General features: G+C 39.1%; 1 protein-coding gene across 1 annotated transcript; it reads left to right on the top strand.

Annotated features, from left to right (window-relative positions):
• Nucleotides 1-207: 207 nt before the first annotated feature.
• On the top strand, nt 208-18,874 carry LOC117029702 (putative olfactory receptor 52P1). The gene is given in 3 exon segments (XM_033118907.1): nt 208-247; nt 17,876-17,886; nt 17,888-18,874. Coding segments are annotated over 3 exon segments (1,038 nt in total).
• Nucleotides 18,875-19,419: the final 545 nt, after the last annotated feature.

Below are 19,419 nucleotides of genomic sequence, written 5' to 3'. Positions count from 1 at the left end.
ATTTATTCTCTCATTGTACAGAAATCCCATGTGCTAGAAGTAAAGGAAAAGTGGTCATAAAAGAACTACTTACTTAAAACTTCAAGAAATTGAGAAGACACACACACACACACACACACACACACACGCACTTATTGATTAGATTGATTGCTAGCACTTTCTTATACCAAGGGTATTTGCAGTGAGAGCATCAGCCCTACACCAGAGATGGCTGTGAGAGCCTGTGACCCTTTGGATCTGGGATTCGGTTGAAATAGTTGAAGATGATTACTGGGTGACTTATTGTGAGAAGTTTGGAAGTACATATATCAATGGAAAGCCATAGTACAACTTTCTCAAGGAATGACTTCAAAAGGTGACACTTTGTAGCTAATATATTTACCTCATGACTGATGACCTTTGCAGTTTTTCTGATGTTCTAAGAATGATGCACATTACATGAAAATTATTTTTGGTCCACTGTAGACTCAGTCTGATCTTTTGTTTACCTCATTTAGTTAATAGCCCTTTGGGTACATAAGAATTTCCAAGACAGAGTTTCCTGCTAGTGTTATCCAGGGTATCCTAGAATATTCAGAGTTGACAAATTATCTTTCTCTAAACAACTGGCCTTCACGCTTTAGCACAGGCTACCTTTTACAGTAGCTGGGGTTTTTGTTTTGTTTTGTTTTTATTTATTTTTATTTTTATTTGTTCGCTTGTTTGTTTTTTGATGCCTTGGAAGAAATAAAAGCAAATAACAAGTCTAACCTTCTACACAATACATTAATCTTCTTCAGAGTCAATACTTCATCATATGTTTTTATTACCAGGAACTCTAAATCTTCTAAGACATTCATTCCACCTTTCAACTTCAAGATCCATATCTTTTTCTTTTTCTAAGGTCTAACATTCAGCCTACACAGAGTTGACTTAGTTTGTAATGTGGTGTTTGAAGAATAAGGGTCATACAAACACAGTCTAGAATTTTGTATTGTGCTATTGTAAAATATATGTAACATAGATTAGCATTCCAACCTATTACACTAAGCAATCATCACGACTATCCATTTACAAAACTTGAATCCCCACAAATAGCAACTTTGTAACCATTAAGCAGTAACTCTCCATCCCTCCTCTACTGCCCAAAGACTACAAGCCTTTTGCAACAACGTTAGAAACACTGTTCATTTATTTATTGTACAGGTAGTTGAGCATTCATTTAAAAGTATGTATGGAGGATCAACTATGTGCCAGGTATGTTAGGCATTGAATTTCACAGGTGACTAAGGCACAGTGACCAATCAGGAAACTCACATTCTAGGGAGAGTGGAAGTAAGGTAATTACAAAAGAATATGGCATTTGCAGTGAAAAGGAGTAAAAGATATTGTTAGAGCAAAGGTGAAAATATGTTCATGTTACTTCTATTTTTTTCTTACAGTGAAGTAATCTTTATTGTATAATCCATCTTGATTCTAGGCCCTCTTTTCATGAGCTGAGGCAAAAAGGTGCAACCTGTTCCTAACTTGAGAGTATATTTTTGGTCTTCTCATGGTTTCCATTTTGGATAACTAAGTTATTTCTATGGAAAAATCCTATCAAAAATTGATTGTAATAAGATGTTTCCTATATATTGGGGACAAGACAATAAACAAACAAACAAACAAAAAAACCACGACTACTATTCTCATGTGTTGGAAATTATTCAAATTCACCAACAGAAGAACCACCAGAACATATAGTGAAATAATTAGGTTTCTTTATCGTGCTGCAGAAAGTGAGAAAGCACCCAAGAACTGTTGTGAAACTCATAATGTGAGAGATAGAAAGGGATTTTATAGAATGTGAGTTTGTGCTTGATGATTTTTAAGGAAGTTTTGGGGAAATTATAGGTTAGATATGGTCAAGAAATGTGGGTAATTTGGTGATTGTATTGTAATACTTTTTTAAAAATCTAGGAATACGAGGACAAATGTGAGCGAGAGGTCACATTGGTAATGAAAAAGCAGTTTACTCATGTTATCAGAAGATTTAATTCTGGATTGGCTTTCTTCTCTATGTCTTCCAGACTTTGTTGCAGACTGGCCTGTGCATGCATTGTTTTGGATTTCTTCAGATAAATACTCAGAAGTGGAATTGCTGGGTCATAAAACAGTTCTATTTTTAATTTTTTGAGGAACCTCCATACTGTTTTCCATAGTGGCTGCAGGGATTTGCAATCCCACAAACAGTGCATGAGGCTTCCCTTTTCTCCAAATCCTCACCAACACTTGCTTCTTGATTTATTGCTGATGGCCATTCTGACAGGTGTGAGGTGATAGCTCACTGTGGTATTAATTTGCATTTCTATGATGATTAGTGACATTGAGCATTTTTTCATATGTCTATTGGCCATGTGTTTGTCCTCTTTGGAGAAATGTCTATTCAGATCCTCTGCCCATTTTTCAATTGGATTCTTTTTTGGTGTTAAGTTGTATGAGTTATATACGTATTTTGAATATTGACCCCTTATTAGATGTATCATTGACAACTATATTCTCCCACTCAGTAGGTTGTCTTTTTGTTTTGTTGACGGTTTCCTTCTCTGTGCAAACAATTTTTAGTTTGATGTAGTCCCATTTATTTATTTTTTTCTTTTGTTTCCCTTGCTCCAGGAGATAGATATGAGATGTGATCAAAATATACAGTGAATGTTTAAATTAAAAAAAATTGTCATAGTAAAAGACACATTGCTATTAAATCCCCTCAAAATACTCCCCCTCACATCAAACACACTTATCGCATTGTTCTTACAACTTTCTGAAGCAGTTGTGGAAGACTTCTTTAGTGAGTGTCTTTAGTTGCTCTGTCATGGCTGCCTCAACAGAAGAGTCAGAAGTCAAACGGTGCCAGATCCAGTGAATAAGGTGGATGAGGACACACCATAATGTTTTCATTTGACAGAAATTGCCATACCAGAAATGATGTGTGACAGGAAGCCTTTCCATTGCAATCAGACAATACGGTGAATGCTGCTGCCGAATGCCATTCAAGGGAAAGGCAGGGATCTTCAATATGGAAGTGGTGCTTCTAACCTTAGTAACAGTGTGTGACAAGTTTGAACTTGTTTGGTGCAGTCAGTCGGGTGTGAGCAATGGTTGAGAGAAGATGTGTTTTGAAGTGTGCCATAAATCACCCTCCATCATGACAATGCTCCGTGTCACACATTGCTTCTGGTATATGGCAATTTCTGTCAAATAGAAACATTATGTTGTGTCCTCATCCACCTTATTCACTGGATCTGGCACCATGAGACTTCTGGCTCTTCCCCAAAGTCAATATGATTCAGGCCATCAAGGCAGACATGACAGTGCAACTAGACACTCACAAAAGAGGACTTCTAGAACTGCTCCAGAAAGTGTCAAGAACGATGGGATAAGTGTGTTCAAAATGAGGGGGAATATTTTGTGGGGGATTAATGGCAATGTGTCTTGCTGTAATATTTTTTTTTATTTAAACATTCACCGTATTGTTTGATCACATTGCATATTCCAAGAAAATATTACTAAGAGCAGTGTCAAAGAGTTTACTGCCTATGTTTTCTTCTAGGAGTTTTATCTTTTTGTTTCTTACATTTAAGTCTTTAATCCATTATGAGTTTATTCTTTTAATTAAAATTTATTGTAGTACAATAGTTAGCAAAATTACATTGGCTTCAAGTGTACAATTCTGTAATACATCATCTATGTATTACATTGTGTATTCACCACCCAGAGTCAGTTTTCCTTCCATCACTATATATTTGACTCCCTTTACCCTCTTCTATTCCATCTTCCCCCGTTATCCTTACAAATAGTTTAAGAATGTGGTCTACTTTCATTTCTTTTTGCATGTATCTGTTTAGTTTTCCCAACACCATTTATTAAAATGACTGTCTTTACTCTATTGTATATTCTTGCCTCCTTTGTCATAGATTAACTGACCACATAGGCATGGATTTATTTCTGTAGCCATCACAAATTCTTATCTGGTTTGTAGTTGTGCTTGTGCTAGATTATTTTTAAAAAGAATAAGGTAAAGACAGGTGATTCTGGATTGGGAGTATTGGAAACTGTATATATCTATATACTCATAACTATGTATCTAATTTACCTTAGAAAAAAATTTTAATTTAGATGTCTGTGGCAGATGATAAAAATGTGATTGCATCAATATACCCCATCCTGCATGCTTTCCTTACAAAGTGATCTTGACACTCCACTGAGATGTACCATTTATGTTCCCTCACTTAAATATGTGCTGGCCTCAGTTACTCAGTTCTAGTGAAAAGAATGTGTTAGAAGCGACAAGGTATGACTGACTTCTAAAATCAGGTTATGGAAGGAAATACAGACTGGTTTCTCTCCTCTTCTCCCTCTGCCTCTCCTCCCTTTGTCGTCCTCCTCCTCCTCCTCCTCTTCTTCTCCCTTCTTCTCCCTTCTTCTCCCTTCTTCTTCTTCTTCTTCTTCTTCTTCTTCTTCTTCTTCTTCTTCTTCTTCTTCTTCTTCTTCTTCTTCTTCTTCTTCTTCTCATAACAAATAATTTTCTATATGATTAATAATAGTCTAAGAAAATAGTTCTCTACGCAATGTATATAGTTACCCAGAGTTAGCTAAATTCAAATTCTGAGGGAATAGTTCCCCCAAGGCTACTCTCACTTCAGATACCATGTACAAGATAAGGGGTGCCCCAAAGCACCCTCACTTCAGACCAGCTAGCCACAAATTTGGGGATCACCACAATATAATGTTAATTAATTTGCTAGAAAAACACTAAATTCAGACAAATGCTATATTTATTATTAAGGACTTATAACAAAAAGACAGAGATTAAAACAGAATAAGTAGGAGATTTATAGAGCAGAGTCTACTAAGGATCCAAATGTGAAGCTTCTGGTCTCACTCTCTCTATGGAGCCATGGATGGGTGCTCCCTCCTCTGGGTCCATGTGTGTCTATACACAGAGTACTGCCAACTAGGGATGCTTGTTGAGACTTTGGTGTCTAGATTTGTTGTAACTCGATCACATGGGGACCTTTAGGCTTTAGCCCCTCCAGGCCAAACTAATATCTGTAGTTTCCAACTCCTCTTGAGGTCAGAACTGATATGATATGATGCAAAGCCCCCATTGTAAATTACATCGATAGACTGTCCATTGGCCAAAGCCATTCCTGTCAGACAGGACATTCCAGGGGCCTAGAGATCACCTCCCAGGAGATGAGAGCAAAGGCCAGACCTCTCTTTGCTTAAAGTTATTTTTTCACTATCCCATTAGTACTTATGGAATTTTTTATTTGTTTGAATTGTTATATTTTTAATACGTTTTGTTGTAAAGAGTGAAAAAAATAACTTTCTTTAAGATATAAGGTATAAATAAGTATGACTTCTCTAACCACTTCTATTCAATAATATACTAAAAATCCAAATTGACATAATAGGACAATAAAAAGGAATAGATGTTTAAGAGTCATAAAGGACGAAAAGAAAATATTAATAAGTGATATTTTTCTATAGAGAAAACCCATAAGACTCTAAAGAACTAACGGTAGTTCAACGAATTTGCAGAATTTGAAGTAAATAAACAAAACCCAAACTAATTAATTACATTATATAAATTCACGATTAGAAGTATATATTTTATAAGTTGTAATTGACAATAGCAGAAAAATCTAAGGTAACTTATTAAATCTAACAAAAATGTGTTTGACATCCATGTTAAAACAAATAAGAAAGAAATAGAAAGCTATTTTTAGAGGATCTAAATAAATGGAGATATGTACACCTATTACACAGTTTGTGAGTATGAAGACTGACAGAAAAAGGAAAAAGAAAAAGTGAAAGCTAAGGACATGCAATTATCAAAAGAAGAAACATAAATAACTAATAATTTTATGAAACAATCCTCAGCCATTTCAGCAATAAGGAAAATACAATAAAAACCACTTTTAGACCCTTTAGACTGGCAAAATTAAAACAAATATTCAGATAATACTAACAATCAGTGAGTCTATAGAGATATAGAAATACTTATTCACTACTAGTGGGATGCTAAATGTGAATTGACTAGTTAGTTTCAAGATCAATTTATTAATATTTAGCAAAGTTAGAGATATGCATATCCTACAATCCAGAAATTTCCCTCCTAAATGACAACCCTTAAGGCATATTGCACAAGTGAACAAGGTAGCCTTATATAAGAATATTAATAACAACATTATGATTATAAATAATTGTAAACCACTTAAATGCTCATCAAAGGAGAATGAATGAAATAAATGTAGTGTCATAAACAAATGAATTAACTGTAGTATCTTCATTCAATAAACTATAGTAGCACCATCTGGGACCTCAAAACAGTAGTAATAAATACACTTTATAGAAGTAATAAATTCTTTACCAGACCTACATGAATCAGCATGAATGTATCTCACAAATATAATGCTGAACAAATACCAAGATGCAGAAAAATGGCATGATATAACACCTTTTAGATAAAGTGTAAAAATATGAATTATATTATTATGCAGTAATAAATTTAGTTTTAATATTTATGTAATAAAAATATACAAAGTATAAAATGATATGGGAATGATAATGATACAATTTATTTCTGAAGGACAGGAAAACAAATGCCAGATGAATAAGCTGCAAAGGAAGGTCCTATTGTTTTTGTAACATTTTGTTTCTTAACCTACATTGTGTATGTATGGATATATGTTATATTATTCTTCATAACCTTTGCATGTCCAAAATAGATTAACATAAGAGAAATGTAGATTTGGCATTAGTAGACATGAAAACATCATAGGTCATGTGAGAAATACAGAGTTATTTAATTGTTTCTATGTAATTATATTATTGATAATCTATTTTTTCTCCACAGTTTAGAGATGTTGTCTTTCTTATATAATATATTGCATATATAGTTGGGTATTTATATTGATGGCATTCTGCTAGAAAAACCTGTCTATTTCTACTCCATAGTCTTATTATTTAAAGTGCAACAGTTTTATAACACATTTTAATTTCTGGTAGGGTAAACCACACCCCTCTGTCACATCATTATTTTCTTCAGATGTTGGTTCTTCCAGTTGAATTTCACAATCATTTTGTCAAGGTTCTAAGCAAAACAAATCATTGAAATTTGTTTGGATTGCTCTGACTTTATAAATTCATTTAAGGACAAGGTATAGCCTTCAAACATAGTTCTTTTTTGGGGTTTATATATACAAGAAAACAAAAATGTAAGATTTCATGGAGAGCGGGGGGCGTGGGGACGGGGTGGGGGGGGCTCTTTCCCTGCGTCCCACGGCTGATTTCTCCCGCCGGGAGGGCAGCTAGAGGGCCGTAGCGCAGACAAAAAACACAGTCTCCATACCTGGGCCCCTCCCCCACCCCGCTCTTCCGGGCGCCCACGGGATCCCAGGGCGGAGCGGAGAGCGCAGAGGGGGGGGGTGTGTGTGTGTGGGGGGGCTCTTTCCCTGCGTCCCACGGCTGATTTCTCCCGCCGGGAAAGCGGCCAGTGTGCCCTACGCCAGACAAGGAGCACAGACTCCATACCTGGGCCCCTCCCCCGCCCTGCTCTTCCAATCCTACTCCGCCCTTCCAGAGATTTAAACCGGCCCCTGAACTGAGGAGTGGCATCAGATTACAGAGGAGCCGTATTGCTCAGGCTCTGGGAATCCTGACGGGCAGCCCTGACCCAGGGAGACTGGGAAGTGTGTGTGATTTTGGCTGCACTAGGAGAGAAGAGACTCCTCCACCCCCACCCACCACCTTTTCTGGCCTGCGGGAAGAGGGCGACGCGCGGCTGGGCTGGGAGAGTGAAGACCCCTCCATCTCCAGCCCCCACCCTTCCTGACTTGCCTAGGGCGGGGCGGGTGCAGCTGCAGAGACACACCCGGAGATCAGCAGTGAAGCAGGCCCAGCTCTGGGCTTTCAGCAGATCAGAAATCTCCCGCCCGCACTCATACACACACACACTGAAGAGGTGCCTTAAGACTCAAGAGTACTGGACACGGAACTGGTGGTGCCCCTCTCAGTGTGCATATGTGCAGGCAAGGGCAGAAACTGCACTGACTTTGTAAAAACTATCATCCAGACCCCTCAGGCCCTCGCATTTAAGTCTGCAGTCCCAAAGTCACTCTGGGCACCAGGTGACCGGCTCTGCCTGCGCAATAAGCAGGGGGCTCTTTGGTACAGCAGAGGACAACCTGGACATTGCTTGGTGGGCTCAGGCTGAGACGGTCACTGCTTTTTGTTTTGCTTTGCTTTGTTTTGTTTTGCTTTGTCTTTATATCTTTGATATCTTTGCCTGTGTCGAGCGGGGGTTATCGGATGTTTTTTGCATGTGAATGTACTTGATTTTTTTCTTTTTTTTGCTGTTGTCCTTGCTGTTGTGCTTGGTGATTTGCTTTTTTCTGAAACTGCCCTGCCGGGGCCCAGCTTGTGAGGCACGGTAAGCAGATCAGAAATCTCCCACCCGCACCCATACATACACACACTGAAGAAGTGCCTTAAGACTCAAGAGTACTGGACACGGAACTGGTGGTGCCCCTCTCAGTGTGCATATGTGCAGGCAAGGGCAGAAACTGCACTGACTTTGTAAAAACTATCATCCAGACCCCTCAGGCCCACGCATTTAAGTCTGCAGTCCCAAAGTCTCTCTGGGCACCAGGTGACCGGCTCTGCCTGCGCAATAAGCAGGGGGCTCTTTGGTACAGCAGAGGACAACCTGGACATTGCTTGGTGGGCTTAGGCTGAGACTGTCGCTGCTTTTTGTTTTGCTTTGTTGTGTTTTGTTTTGCTTTGTCTTTATATCTTTGATATCTTTGCCTGTGTCGAGTGGGGGTTATCAGATGATTTTGCATGTGAATGTATTTGATTTGATTTTTTTCTTTGTTGTTGTTGTTGCTGTTGTGCTTGGTGATTTGCTTTGTTCTGAAACTGCCCTGCTGGGGCCCAGCTTGTGAGGCACGGTAAGCAGATCAGAAATCTCCCACCCGCACCCATACATACACACACTGAAGAAGTGCCCTAGGACTCAGGAGTTCTGGACAAGGGGCTAGTGGTGCTACTCTCAGTGTGCATTAGTGCAGACAAGGGCAGAAACTGCACTGACTTTGTAAAAACTATCATCCAGACCCCTCAGGCCCACGCATTTAAGTCTGCAGTCCCAAAGTCACTCTGGGCACCAGGTGACCGGCTCTGCCTGCGCAATAAGCAGGGGGCTCTTTGGTACAGCAGAGGACAACCTGGACATTGCTTGGTGGGCTCAGGCTGAGACGGTCACTGCTTTTTGTTTTGCTTTGCTTTGTTTTGTTTTGCTTTGTCTTTATATCTTTGATATCTTTGCCTGTGTCGAGCGGGGGTTATCGGATGTTTTTTGCATGTGAATGTACTTGATTTTTTTCTTTTTTTTGCTGTTGTCCTTGCTGTTGTGCTTGGTGATTTGCTTTGTTCTGAGGCTGCACTGCCAGGGCCCAGCTTGAGAGGCACGGGACTCAGCATATCCAGGGGCCAACTCCAGACCAAACCGGAGTGCTGCCGGGTTTGACCTGCAGGTCACACACCCAGAGGGGGCTCTCTGCAGGCACTGGAGCCCATAGAGGCCAAACCACATTAGGGTGGTCAACTCTCACGCAGCAGAGCGCCCTGCGGGGAGCAGAGCCAAATCTCACAATGGGTCAGCCCAGGAGTTAACCCCACCTACTTACAAGCAAAAAGCAATTAAAGATCTTCTTGAACGGGGCAGTGTACACAACACAAGAGTCACCTTTGGAGCACACGCAGAGGAGGACGACGCGGTGCGAGTCAAATATAAACGACACATACTACATAAGATAACCTAGCAAGAACTAAAAACTCTAGGGGATCTACCTAATATATCAAAATAAACACAGTCAGCCAGAATGGGGAAACAAAGATACACGTCCCAAATAAAAGAACAGAAGAAGCCTTCACAACTGGAACCAAATGAAACAGACTTAACCAACCTCTCAGAGACAGAGTTCAGAACATTGGTGATAAGAATGTTTAAGGAGCTTAGAGAAGACATAAAGAAGGATGTAGAAATCATAACGAACGAGCTTAGAGAAAACATAAAGAAGGATGTGGAAATCATAACGAACAACCAGTTAGAACTAAAGAACACAATTACCGAAATTAAGAACTCACTTGAAGGAATTACCAGCAGTCTAGATGAAGCAGAGGATCGAATCAGCGACTTAGAAGACAAGGTAGCAGAGATCACCCAAACGGAACAACAGAAAGAAAAAAGAATAAAAAACAATGAGGATGGCCTAAGAGAACTCTGGGATAACATCAAGCGCAACAACATGCGTATCATAGGAATACCAGAAGGTGAAGAGAGTAAGCAAGGGATTGAGAACATATTTGAAGTAATAATGTCTGAAAACTTCCCCAACCTGATGAAGGAAACCAACATACAAGTCCAGGAAGTGCAGAGAGTTCCAACCAGGATTAACCCAAACAGGTCCACACCAAGACACATTATAGTTAAAATGGCAAAGCTTAAAGACAAAGAGAGAATCCTAAAAGCAGCAAGAGAAAGATGGAGGGTTACATACAAGGGAACTGCCATAAGACTATCAAATGATTTTTCTACAGAAACATTGAAGGCCAGGAGGGAGTGGCAGGAGATACTCAAAGTGATGGAAAACAAAGGCCTACAACCTAGATTGTTTTATCCAGCAAGGCTATCATTTAAAGTTGACGGAGAGATAAAGAGCTTTCCAGAAAAAAATAAGCTAAAGGAATTTATTACAACCAAGCCAGCATTGCAAGAAATACTAAAAGGACTTCTGTAAATAGAAGAAAGATCAAAACAACCTAACTACAAATTTAAAAATGGCAATAACTATGTACCTATCAATAATCACTTTAAATGTAAATGGATTAAATGCTCCAATCAAGAGACATAGGGTGGCTGACTGGATAAGAAAGCAAGACCCTTGTATATGCTGTATACAAGAGACTCACCTCAGAACAAAAGACACACACAGGCTGAAAGTGAAGGGTTGGAGTAAGATATTTCATGCAAATGGAAACGAGAAAAAAGCTGGAGTTGCAATACTTATATCTGACAAAATAGACTTTAAAATGAAGAACATACTAAAAGATAAAGATGGGCACTATATAATAATAAAGGGATCGATCCGACAAGAGGACATAACCTTAGTAAACATCTATGCACCCAACATAGGAGCACCTAAATATATAAAACAGGTACTGCCTGACATAAAGACAGAGATCAACAGTAACACTATTATAGTAAGGGACTTCAACACACCCCTGACAACAAGGGACAGGTCTTCCAGACAGAAAATCAATATGGAAACAACAGCCTTAAATGATACATTGGACCACTTGGATTTAATCGATAGTTTCAGAACATTTCACCCCAATGCTGCAAAATACACGTTTTTCTCAAGCGCACATGGAACATTTTCCAAGATAGACCATATGTTAGGCCACAAAACAAGTCTTGATAAATTTAAGAAAATTGAAATCATACCAATTGTCTTCTCTGATCACAATGCTATGAAATTAGAAATGAACTACAGGAAAAAAACTGGAAGACACACCAATTCATGGAGGCTGAATAACTTATTACTAAATAATGAATGGGTCAAGCAGGAGATCAAGGAAGAAATCAAAAGATATCTCGAGACAAACGAAAATGAAAACACGACGACCCAAAATCTATGGGATGCCACGAAAGCAGTCCTAAGAGGGAAATTCATAGCTTTGCAGGCCTACCTAAAGAAACAAGAAACAGCACTAATCAACAGTTTATCTTCACATTTAAGGGATTTGGAAAAAGAACAGCAAAATAAGCCCAAAGGGAGCACAAGGAAGGAGATAATAAAGATCAGAGCAGAAATAAATGAAATAGAAACCAGAAAAACAATACAAAAGATCAATGAATCCAAGAGTTGGTTCTTAGAGAAGATAAACAAAATCGACAAACCTTTAGCCAGACTCATTAAAAAAGAGAGAGGACCCAAATTAATAAAATCAGAAATGAAAGAGGAGAAGTGACAACGGACACTGCAGAAATACAAAAAGTTTTAAGAAGTTACTATGAGCAACTATATGCCAACAAATTTGACAATTTGGAAGAAATGGACAATTTTTTAGAGGCGTACAACCTTCCAAGGCTAACTCAAGAAGAAACAGAAAACCTGAATAGACTGATTACCACCATGGAAATTGAATCAGTAATCAACAGTCTCCCAACAAACAAAAGCCCTGGACCAGATGGCTTTACAGGTGAATTTTACAAAAAGTTCAAAAAAGAAATATCACCTATTCTCCTCAAGCTCTTCCAAAAAATCCAGAAGGAAGGAAGACTCCCAAACACTTTTTACGAAGCCACTATCACCCTGATCCCAAAATCAGACAAAGACACCACAAAAAAAGAAAAATACAGGCCGATATCTCTAATGAACATGGATGCAAAAATCCTCAACAAAATATTAGCGAACAGAATTCAGCAATACATTAAAAAGATCACTCACCATGATCAAGTGGGATTCATCCCTGGTATGCAAGGATGGTTCAACATCTGCAAATCAATTAATGTGATACACCACATAAACAAAATGAAAAATAAAAATCACATGATCATATCAATAGATGCAGAAAAACATTTGATAAAATCCAACAGCCATTTATGATAAAAACCCTTAAGAAAGTGGGACTAGAGGGATCATATCTCAACATAATAAAGGCCATATATGACAAACCCACAGCTAACATCATTCTCAATGGGGAAAAGCTAAAACCATTCCCCCTAAGATCAGGAACAAGGCAAGGTTGCCCACTATCTCCGCTTCTATTCAACATAGTGCTGGAAGTTCTTGCCACAACAATCAGACAAGAAAAAGAAATAATAGGCATCCAGATTGGTAAGGAGGAAGTAAAGTTATCATTGTATGCAGATGATATGATTCTATATATAGAGAACCCTAAAGACTCCACCAAGAAGCTGTTGGAGCTGATAGATGAATTTAGTAAAGTAGCAGGATACAAAATTAATATTCAGAAATCAGTGGCATTTGTATATACCAATAATAAAACATCAGAAGGAGAAATTAAAAAAACAATCCCATTTACAATCGCTCCAAAGACTATAAAATACCTGGGAATAAATTTAACCAAAGAAGTAAAAGATCTGTACTCAGAAAATTATAAGACACTGAAGAAAGGAATGAAGGAAGATATAAATAGATGGAAACACATATCATGTTCATGGATAGGAAGAATTAATATAGTTAAAATGTCCATACTGCCTAAGGCAATATACATATTCAATGCAATTCCTATCAAACTGCCAATGTCGTTCTTCACAGAAATAGAACATATAATACTAAAATTTATATGGGACCATAAAAGACCCCGAATAGCAAAGGCAATCTTGAGAAATAAGAACAAAGTGGGAGGTATAACAAAACCTGACTTCAAATTATACTACAAGGCTACAGTAATCAAAACAGCATGGTACTGGCATAAAAACAGACACATAGATCAATGGAACAGAATAGAGAGTCCAGAAATAAATCCATGCCTATATGGCCATTTAATCTACGACAATGGAAGCAAGAATGTACGATGGAGTAATGACAATCTATTCAACAAATGGTGCTGGGAAACCTGGACAGACACATGCAAAAAAATGAAGCTGGACAACCTCCTTACACCATATACAAAAATAAATTCAAAATGGCTTAAAGACTTAAATGTAAGATCTGAAACCATAAAATACCTAGAAGAAAATATAGGAAGAAACTTCTCAGACATTACCCGGAGTAAGATTTTTACTGATATATACCCTCGCTCGAGAGAAGTAAGAGAAAAAATAAACATGTGGGATTATATCAAACTAAAAAGTTTTTTCACAGCAAAGGAAACCATCAATAAAACAAGAAGGGATCCTACTGAATGGGAAAAGATATTTGCCAATGATATATCTGATAAGGGATTAATATCACAAATCTATGAAAAACTCACTCAACTCAACTCCAAAAAAACAAACGATCCAATTAAAAAATGGGCAGAGGACTTGAAGAGACATTTTTCTAAAAAGGACATACAGATGGCAAACAGACATATGAAGAAATGCTCAACCTCACTAACCATCAGAGAAATGCAAATAAAAACCACAATGAGATACCACCTCACCCCAGTCAAAATGGCTATCATCAATAAATCAACAAACAACAAGTGCTGGCGCGGATGTGGAGAAAAGGGAACGCTTGTGCACTGTTGGTGGGATTGCAGATTGGTGCAGCCACTATGGAAAACAGTATGGAGGTATCTCAAAAATCTGAAAATGGAACTACCCTATGATCCAGTAATTCCACTCCTAGGTATCTATCCGGAGAAATCCAAAACTTCAATTCAAAAATCTTTATGCACTCCTATGTTTATTGCAGCACTATACACAATAGCTAAGACATGGAAACAACCAAAATGCCCATCGGTAGATGACTGGATTAAGAAACTGTGGTACATTTATACAATGGAGTATTACGCAGCCATAAAGAAGAAAGAAATCTTACCATTTGCAACAATATGGATGGACCTAGAGAACATTATGTTAAGCGAAATAAGTCAGACAGAGAATGATAAGTACCATATGATCTCACTTATTTGTGGATTCTAAAGAAAAGAATAAGTGAATAAACTAATCAGAAACAGTTTTGGAGACAAAGAGGAAAAACTGAGGGCTGCTAGATGGGCGGGAGGGGTGGGGGGTGGGGGGGAGGGTGAGGGGATTGGAGGGCAGTTGGTGACCACAGGATGGCCACGGGTTTGAAAATTAATCTGGGGAACGTAATTTGGTGGTTACCAGAGGGTAAGGGGGTTGGGGGGTGGGGGATGAGGGTGAGGGGGATCAAATGTATGGTGATGGAAGGGGAGCTGACTCTGGGTGGTGAACACACAGTGTGATTTATGGATGATGTGATACAGAATTGCACACCTGAAATCTATGTAATTTTACTAACAATTGTCACCCCAATAAATTAAAAATAAAAATTAAAAAAAAAAAGATTTCATGGACTAGGATGCATGTTTAGTTCATATTTAAATGAATTTATCTATTTGTTTATTTATTTCTTTGTTCATGTATTTGATACTTATTATATGCCCACATGTGTCAAACATGTTAGTGACAGGGATACAGGATTTGGGGAAAAATCTGCCCAGGTCTATTACCCCAGAGTAGTGTGATTATCAAAGGGAAAGGTTAAAAGTTGTGACTGAAAGATGAGAGGTCTTTGGGTGATAGTAGAAGGCATTTGACAGAACTTTGGGGGATCTTCTGCAAGAAAAGTTTCTTTAGAAGTTGTGCTCAGGGATTTGATAGGACAGTGGAAATAAAAAGAGCTGGTCTAGGAAGAAATGATTGTTTTTGGTTGCTACCTGTCATTATCACCCTTCAGGACCACTTTGGGACAGAGAGAAAATAGATGACTGAGCAAGGTGTTCTGCGTGTTATTAGAGCATGTTATTACTTCTGCAGGGGGAAGCTCTGTAGTTGTTCTATGAGGTCTGACAATTAAGTTTGCAAATTTGTTGCAACGATGTTGCTAACCTTTTTTTTTTGACATCAGAGGGATTATTCATTATGAATTTGTACCAACTGGACAAACAGTTAACCAAGTTTACTATTTGGAAGTGCTGAAAAGGCTGCATGAAAAAGTTAGACGACCTGAATTTTTCGCCAACAGTTCATGGCTCTTGCTTCATGACAATGCACCAGCTCACATGGCACTGTGAGGGAGTTTTAGCACGTAAACAAATTATTGTATTGGAACACCCTACCTACTCACCTGATCTGGTCTCCGTGACTTCTTTCTTTACCAGAAGATGAAGGAAATATTGAAAGGAAGATATTTTGATGATATTCAGGACATCAAGGGTAGTATGATGACAGCTCTGATGGGCATTCCAGAAAGAGTTCCAAAATTGCTTTGAAGGGAGGACTAGGAGCTGGTGTCGGTACATAGCTTCCCAAGGGGAGTACTTCGAAGGTGACTGTAGTGATATTCAGCAATGAGGTATGTAGCATTTTTTCTCGGATTAGTTTGTAAACTTAATTGTCTGACCTCATATGAACAGGTGTGTCTGCGCTTGCCTCTTTATGGCCCTTTCTATTGATGTTTTGATTGCCCCAAGCCATTTTTCCTGTTACTCACTTTCCTCTGCCACTGCTTCCCTCTGACACCTAACTCTGAAGGAAGTCTCCCTACAGGGCCTATCTAGCAGAACTTGCACTATATCAGGATTTAGAATCTGGCTGCCTAAGTCCTACTTCTGTTTAGTGTTTGCCTGATTTTGTGACTGTTTTGTTCTGTGTTATGCATTTGCAATGGATTTAGCAAAATACGTTTTGAAAAACTTTAATAACTTGCTTCCTCTGAAATAAGGAAAGAAAAAAATGGCAACATATCTGGACCCAGAAGTTGAGGGGATGTTGTGGTATGAGAGGTTGTGGGGCCTGGAGGGAGAGGTGGGGTTGCAGAAAATGACCTGGAGAATGTCTGGGGCAAAGCCATTGACTTGAGGAAAAGACTAGAACCTGAAAATCAGAAAAAAGCTAGGGATAGACAGGACTTGAGGCTGCTAACAACAACAGGGGCTGTGCCTCTGATGACTTCATGAGTATCATTTCTCCAGCCATGGCATTGGTGCCTTCCTGGCTTTCACACCTACACATGCTTGAGAACGCGGGCCTCTGGAATATTCAAACTGAGAGGCCCTAAACAAGTTCCAGACTCAGCTATATCTTCACCCTCGCTCTCCTCAGGCTCCTCCAGGATTGGCAATGACTGGAACATTCTCAGAATCCCTAAAGTTAATCTGTCTTATCTCTTGGGAGCTCGGGGAAACCTCTAGGGTCAATATTACACATAATAGCAATGGTGCTGTGTGTGTGTGTGTGTGTGTGTGTGTGTGTGTGTGTGTGTATGTGTGTGTGTTTGCAGAAGGAGAGAGTAGCAAAGAGCTAATTTTGCCACCCTGGAGGCCCTTACTTAGGTTACTTAAAGGGTCACGACATAGATTCTGAGTGCCCAAAAGTGAGGAGAGGAGAGATGCAGGGTCATGAGTGTGCTCTCCAAGAGCCTTATGAATATCTGCTAAGATATACCTACATACATGTGGACACACTCACATACACATATTTGAAGGTGTCTGAGACCAGCTTTCCTCTCTCACATCACTTCACATTCAGGTAAATGGTTCTAGAAGAGGATGGGTTTTATATTCACATTCTGATAGCCTATTCTCTGAGCTTCAGGTGCCCAGACACCTGTCACCTGCTTCCTTTTAGTCATCACTGCAAAGTTCACATCAAAAAGTCCCCACAAGTTCCGTATCTGCTGAAAATGTGTATTCTTTAATTTTTGGATTAATGATTCTATTATAAGCTTTAGGTTATCTTTTATAAAAACTCTTTAGTTGATCTTTCTGATCTTTTCACTCCTGAGAAACATGTGTAATATTTTGTCAATTTCTCTTTGTGTTCTTATGCATTTTTTGTTTTACACACTTAAAGTTATGTTCTTTAGGAGGACATTCATTTATCAATATATTCTTATATATGTAATGTTTATTTTGTTAATGAATAATGAATCAGTTTGTCCTTAATAAATGTTATCAAAATGCATTCTGTCACATATTAATATTGTTATATCACATTTTACTACCATAATACTGCAATATAATGCTATCATGATTTCAGAATCATTTTTATGTATGGTAAAATTGCAACTTTTGTTTTCCACTTTGAAGATCTTGATTTTTATTTAAATTGATGCTGATGAAGTTTCTTCATTATTCCTCTCAGGTACTTCACCAGGGTGCCACCATGACTGCTTGCAATGCCTCCCAGGGCCATCCTTCTTTCTTCACTCTCCAAGGTATTCCTGGGATGGAGGACAAACACAGATGGATATCTATCCCTTTCTCTTCCATGTACTTCCTCACCGTCCTTGGGAACTGCACCATCCTCTTCACCATCTCCACAGAGCGCTCTCTGCACAAGCCCATGTTCCTGCTCCTCTGCATGTTGGCCCTCACAGACCTGGGCATGTCCACAACCACCATTCCCAAAGTGCTGTGCATCTTCTGGTTTGGCCAGAGGAAGATCAGCTATGAGGGTTGCCTGGCCCAGCTGTTCTTCATCCACTGCATCTCTGTCTTGCAGTCTGCCATCCTAATGACCATGGCCTTTGACCGCTATGTGGCTATCTGCGAGCCCCTGCGCTACACCACCATCCTTTCCAACAGTCGCATTGGGCTCATTGGCTTAGCAAGTTTAGTGAGAGCCATCCTGTTCATTCTTCCCATGCCCATCCTCCTCCAGCAGATGCCCTTTCATGCCAATCATGTCATCCCCACCACCTACTGTGAGCACATGGCTGTAGTAAAGATGGTATGTGTGGACACCACAGTCAACAGGATATATGGTCTGGTGGTGGCCTTGTTGGTTGTTGGGCTAGACATCTCAGCTATTGCCTCATCTTATGTGCTAATCATCCGGGCTGTAATGCATCTCTCTTCTAAGGAAGCCCACCACAAAGCAGTCAATACCTGCACCACACACATCTGTGTCATGCTCATCTCTTACACTCCCTCACTTTTCTCTTTTCTCACTCACCGCTTTGGTCAGGGGATTCCACCCCATGTCCACACCATTCTTGGCAACCTCTACTTCCTTGTACCGCCAATGCTCAATCCTATTATTTATGGAGTGAAAACCAAAGAGTTTCGGGACAAAGTGACCAAACATGTGTGCTGGAGGAAGGTGCCCATAACAATTGTCCAAGGTCAGAAACCTCTCTGATCAGCCAGCAGTGGTAGGTATGAGAAAAAAAGGTTAAGTAGATGCAGTTTCTGGGGGAACTGGCCAGTGGTAGAAATATGTCATATTGGCAGATTAGCTGCTCAAATATTTTGAATGAGATGTTAAGACACAAGAAACCTACTTCCTCTCACTAATTCCAAAGTAAGGCAATTATCCCCTATGAAATAAAAACAATGACATCTGCTCTCCATACCTGATATGGTAGTTGGGAAAATTATATATGGTAATGTATGTAAAAGATTTTACACAATAACATACACTGAACACATGTAAAATGGGGTGGAATGTTTTTTTATAGAGAGAACAAAAGCACAAACAATAACTTGCCCACCACTTTGCCAAGGCAAGTCCAGGTGTGTGTTGGTGTGGGTGTGTATTTGTGTATGTGTGTTTAAGGGGAGGTGGGAAGTGGAGATTACTTGTGGGGAGTGAGAAGAGATATGAAAAGTACAAAATGTATTTAAACTTGCTATGTTATTATCCTTGTTGCAGGAGCCTTACATTTGGGCAATAAGACTTGTTGC

This window comes from Rhinolophus ferrumequinum, chromosome 11 (genome assembly GCF_004115265.2).
Source record: "Rhinolophus ferrumequinum isolate MPI-CBG mRhiFer1 chromosome 11, mRhiFer1_v1.p, whole genome shotgun sequence".
Lineage (NCBI taxonomy): Eukaryota > Metazoa > Chordata > Mammalia > Chiroptera > Rhinolophidae > Rhinolophus > Rhinolophus ferrumequinum.
This window is presented reverse-complemented; position numbering and strand designations above follow the sequence as displayed.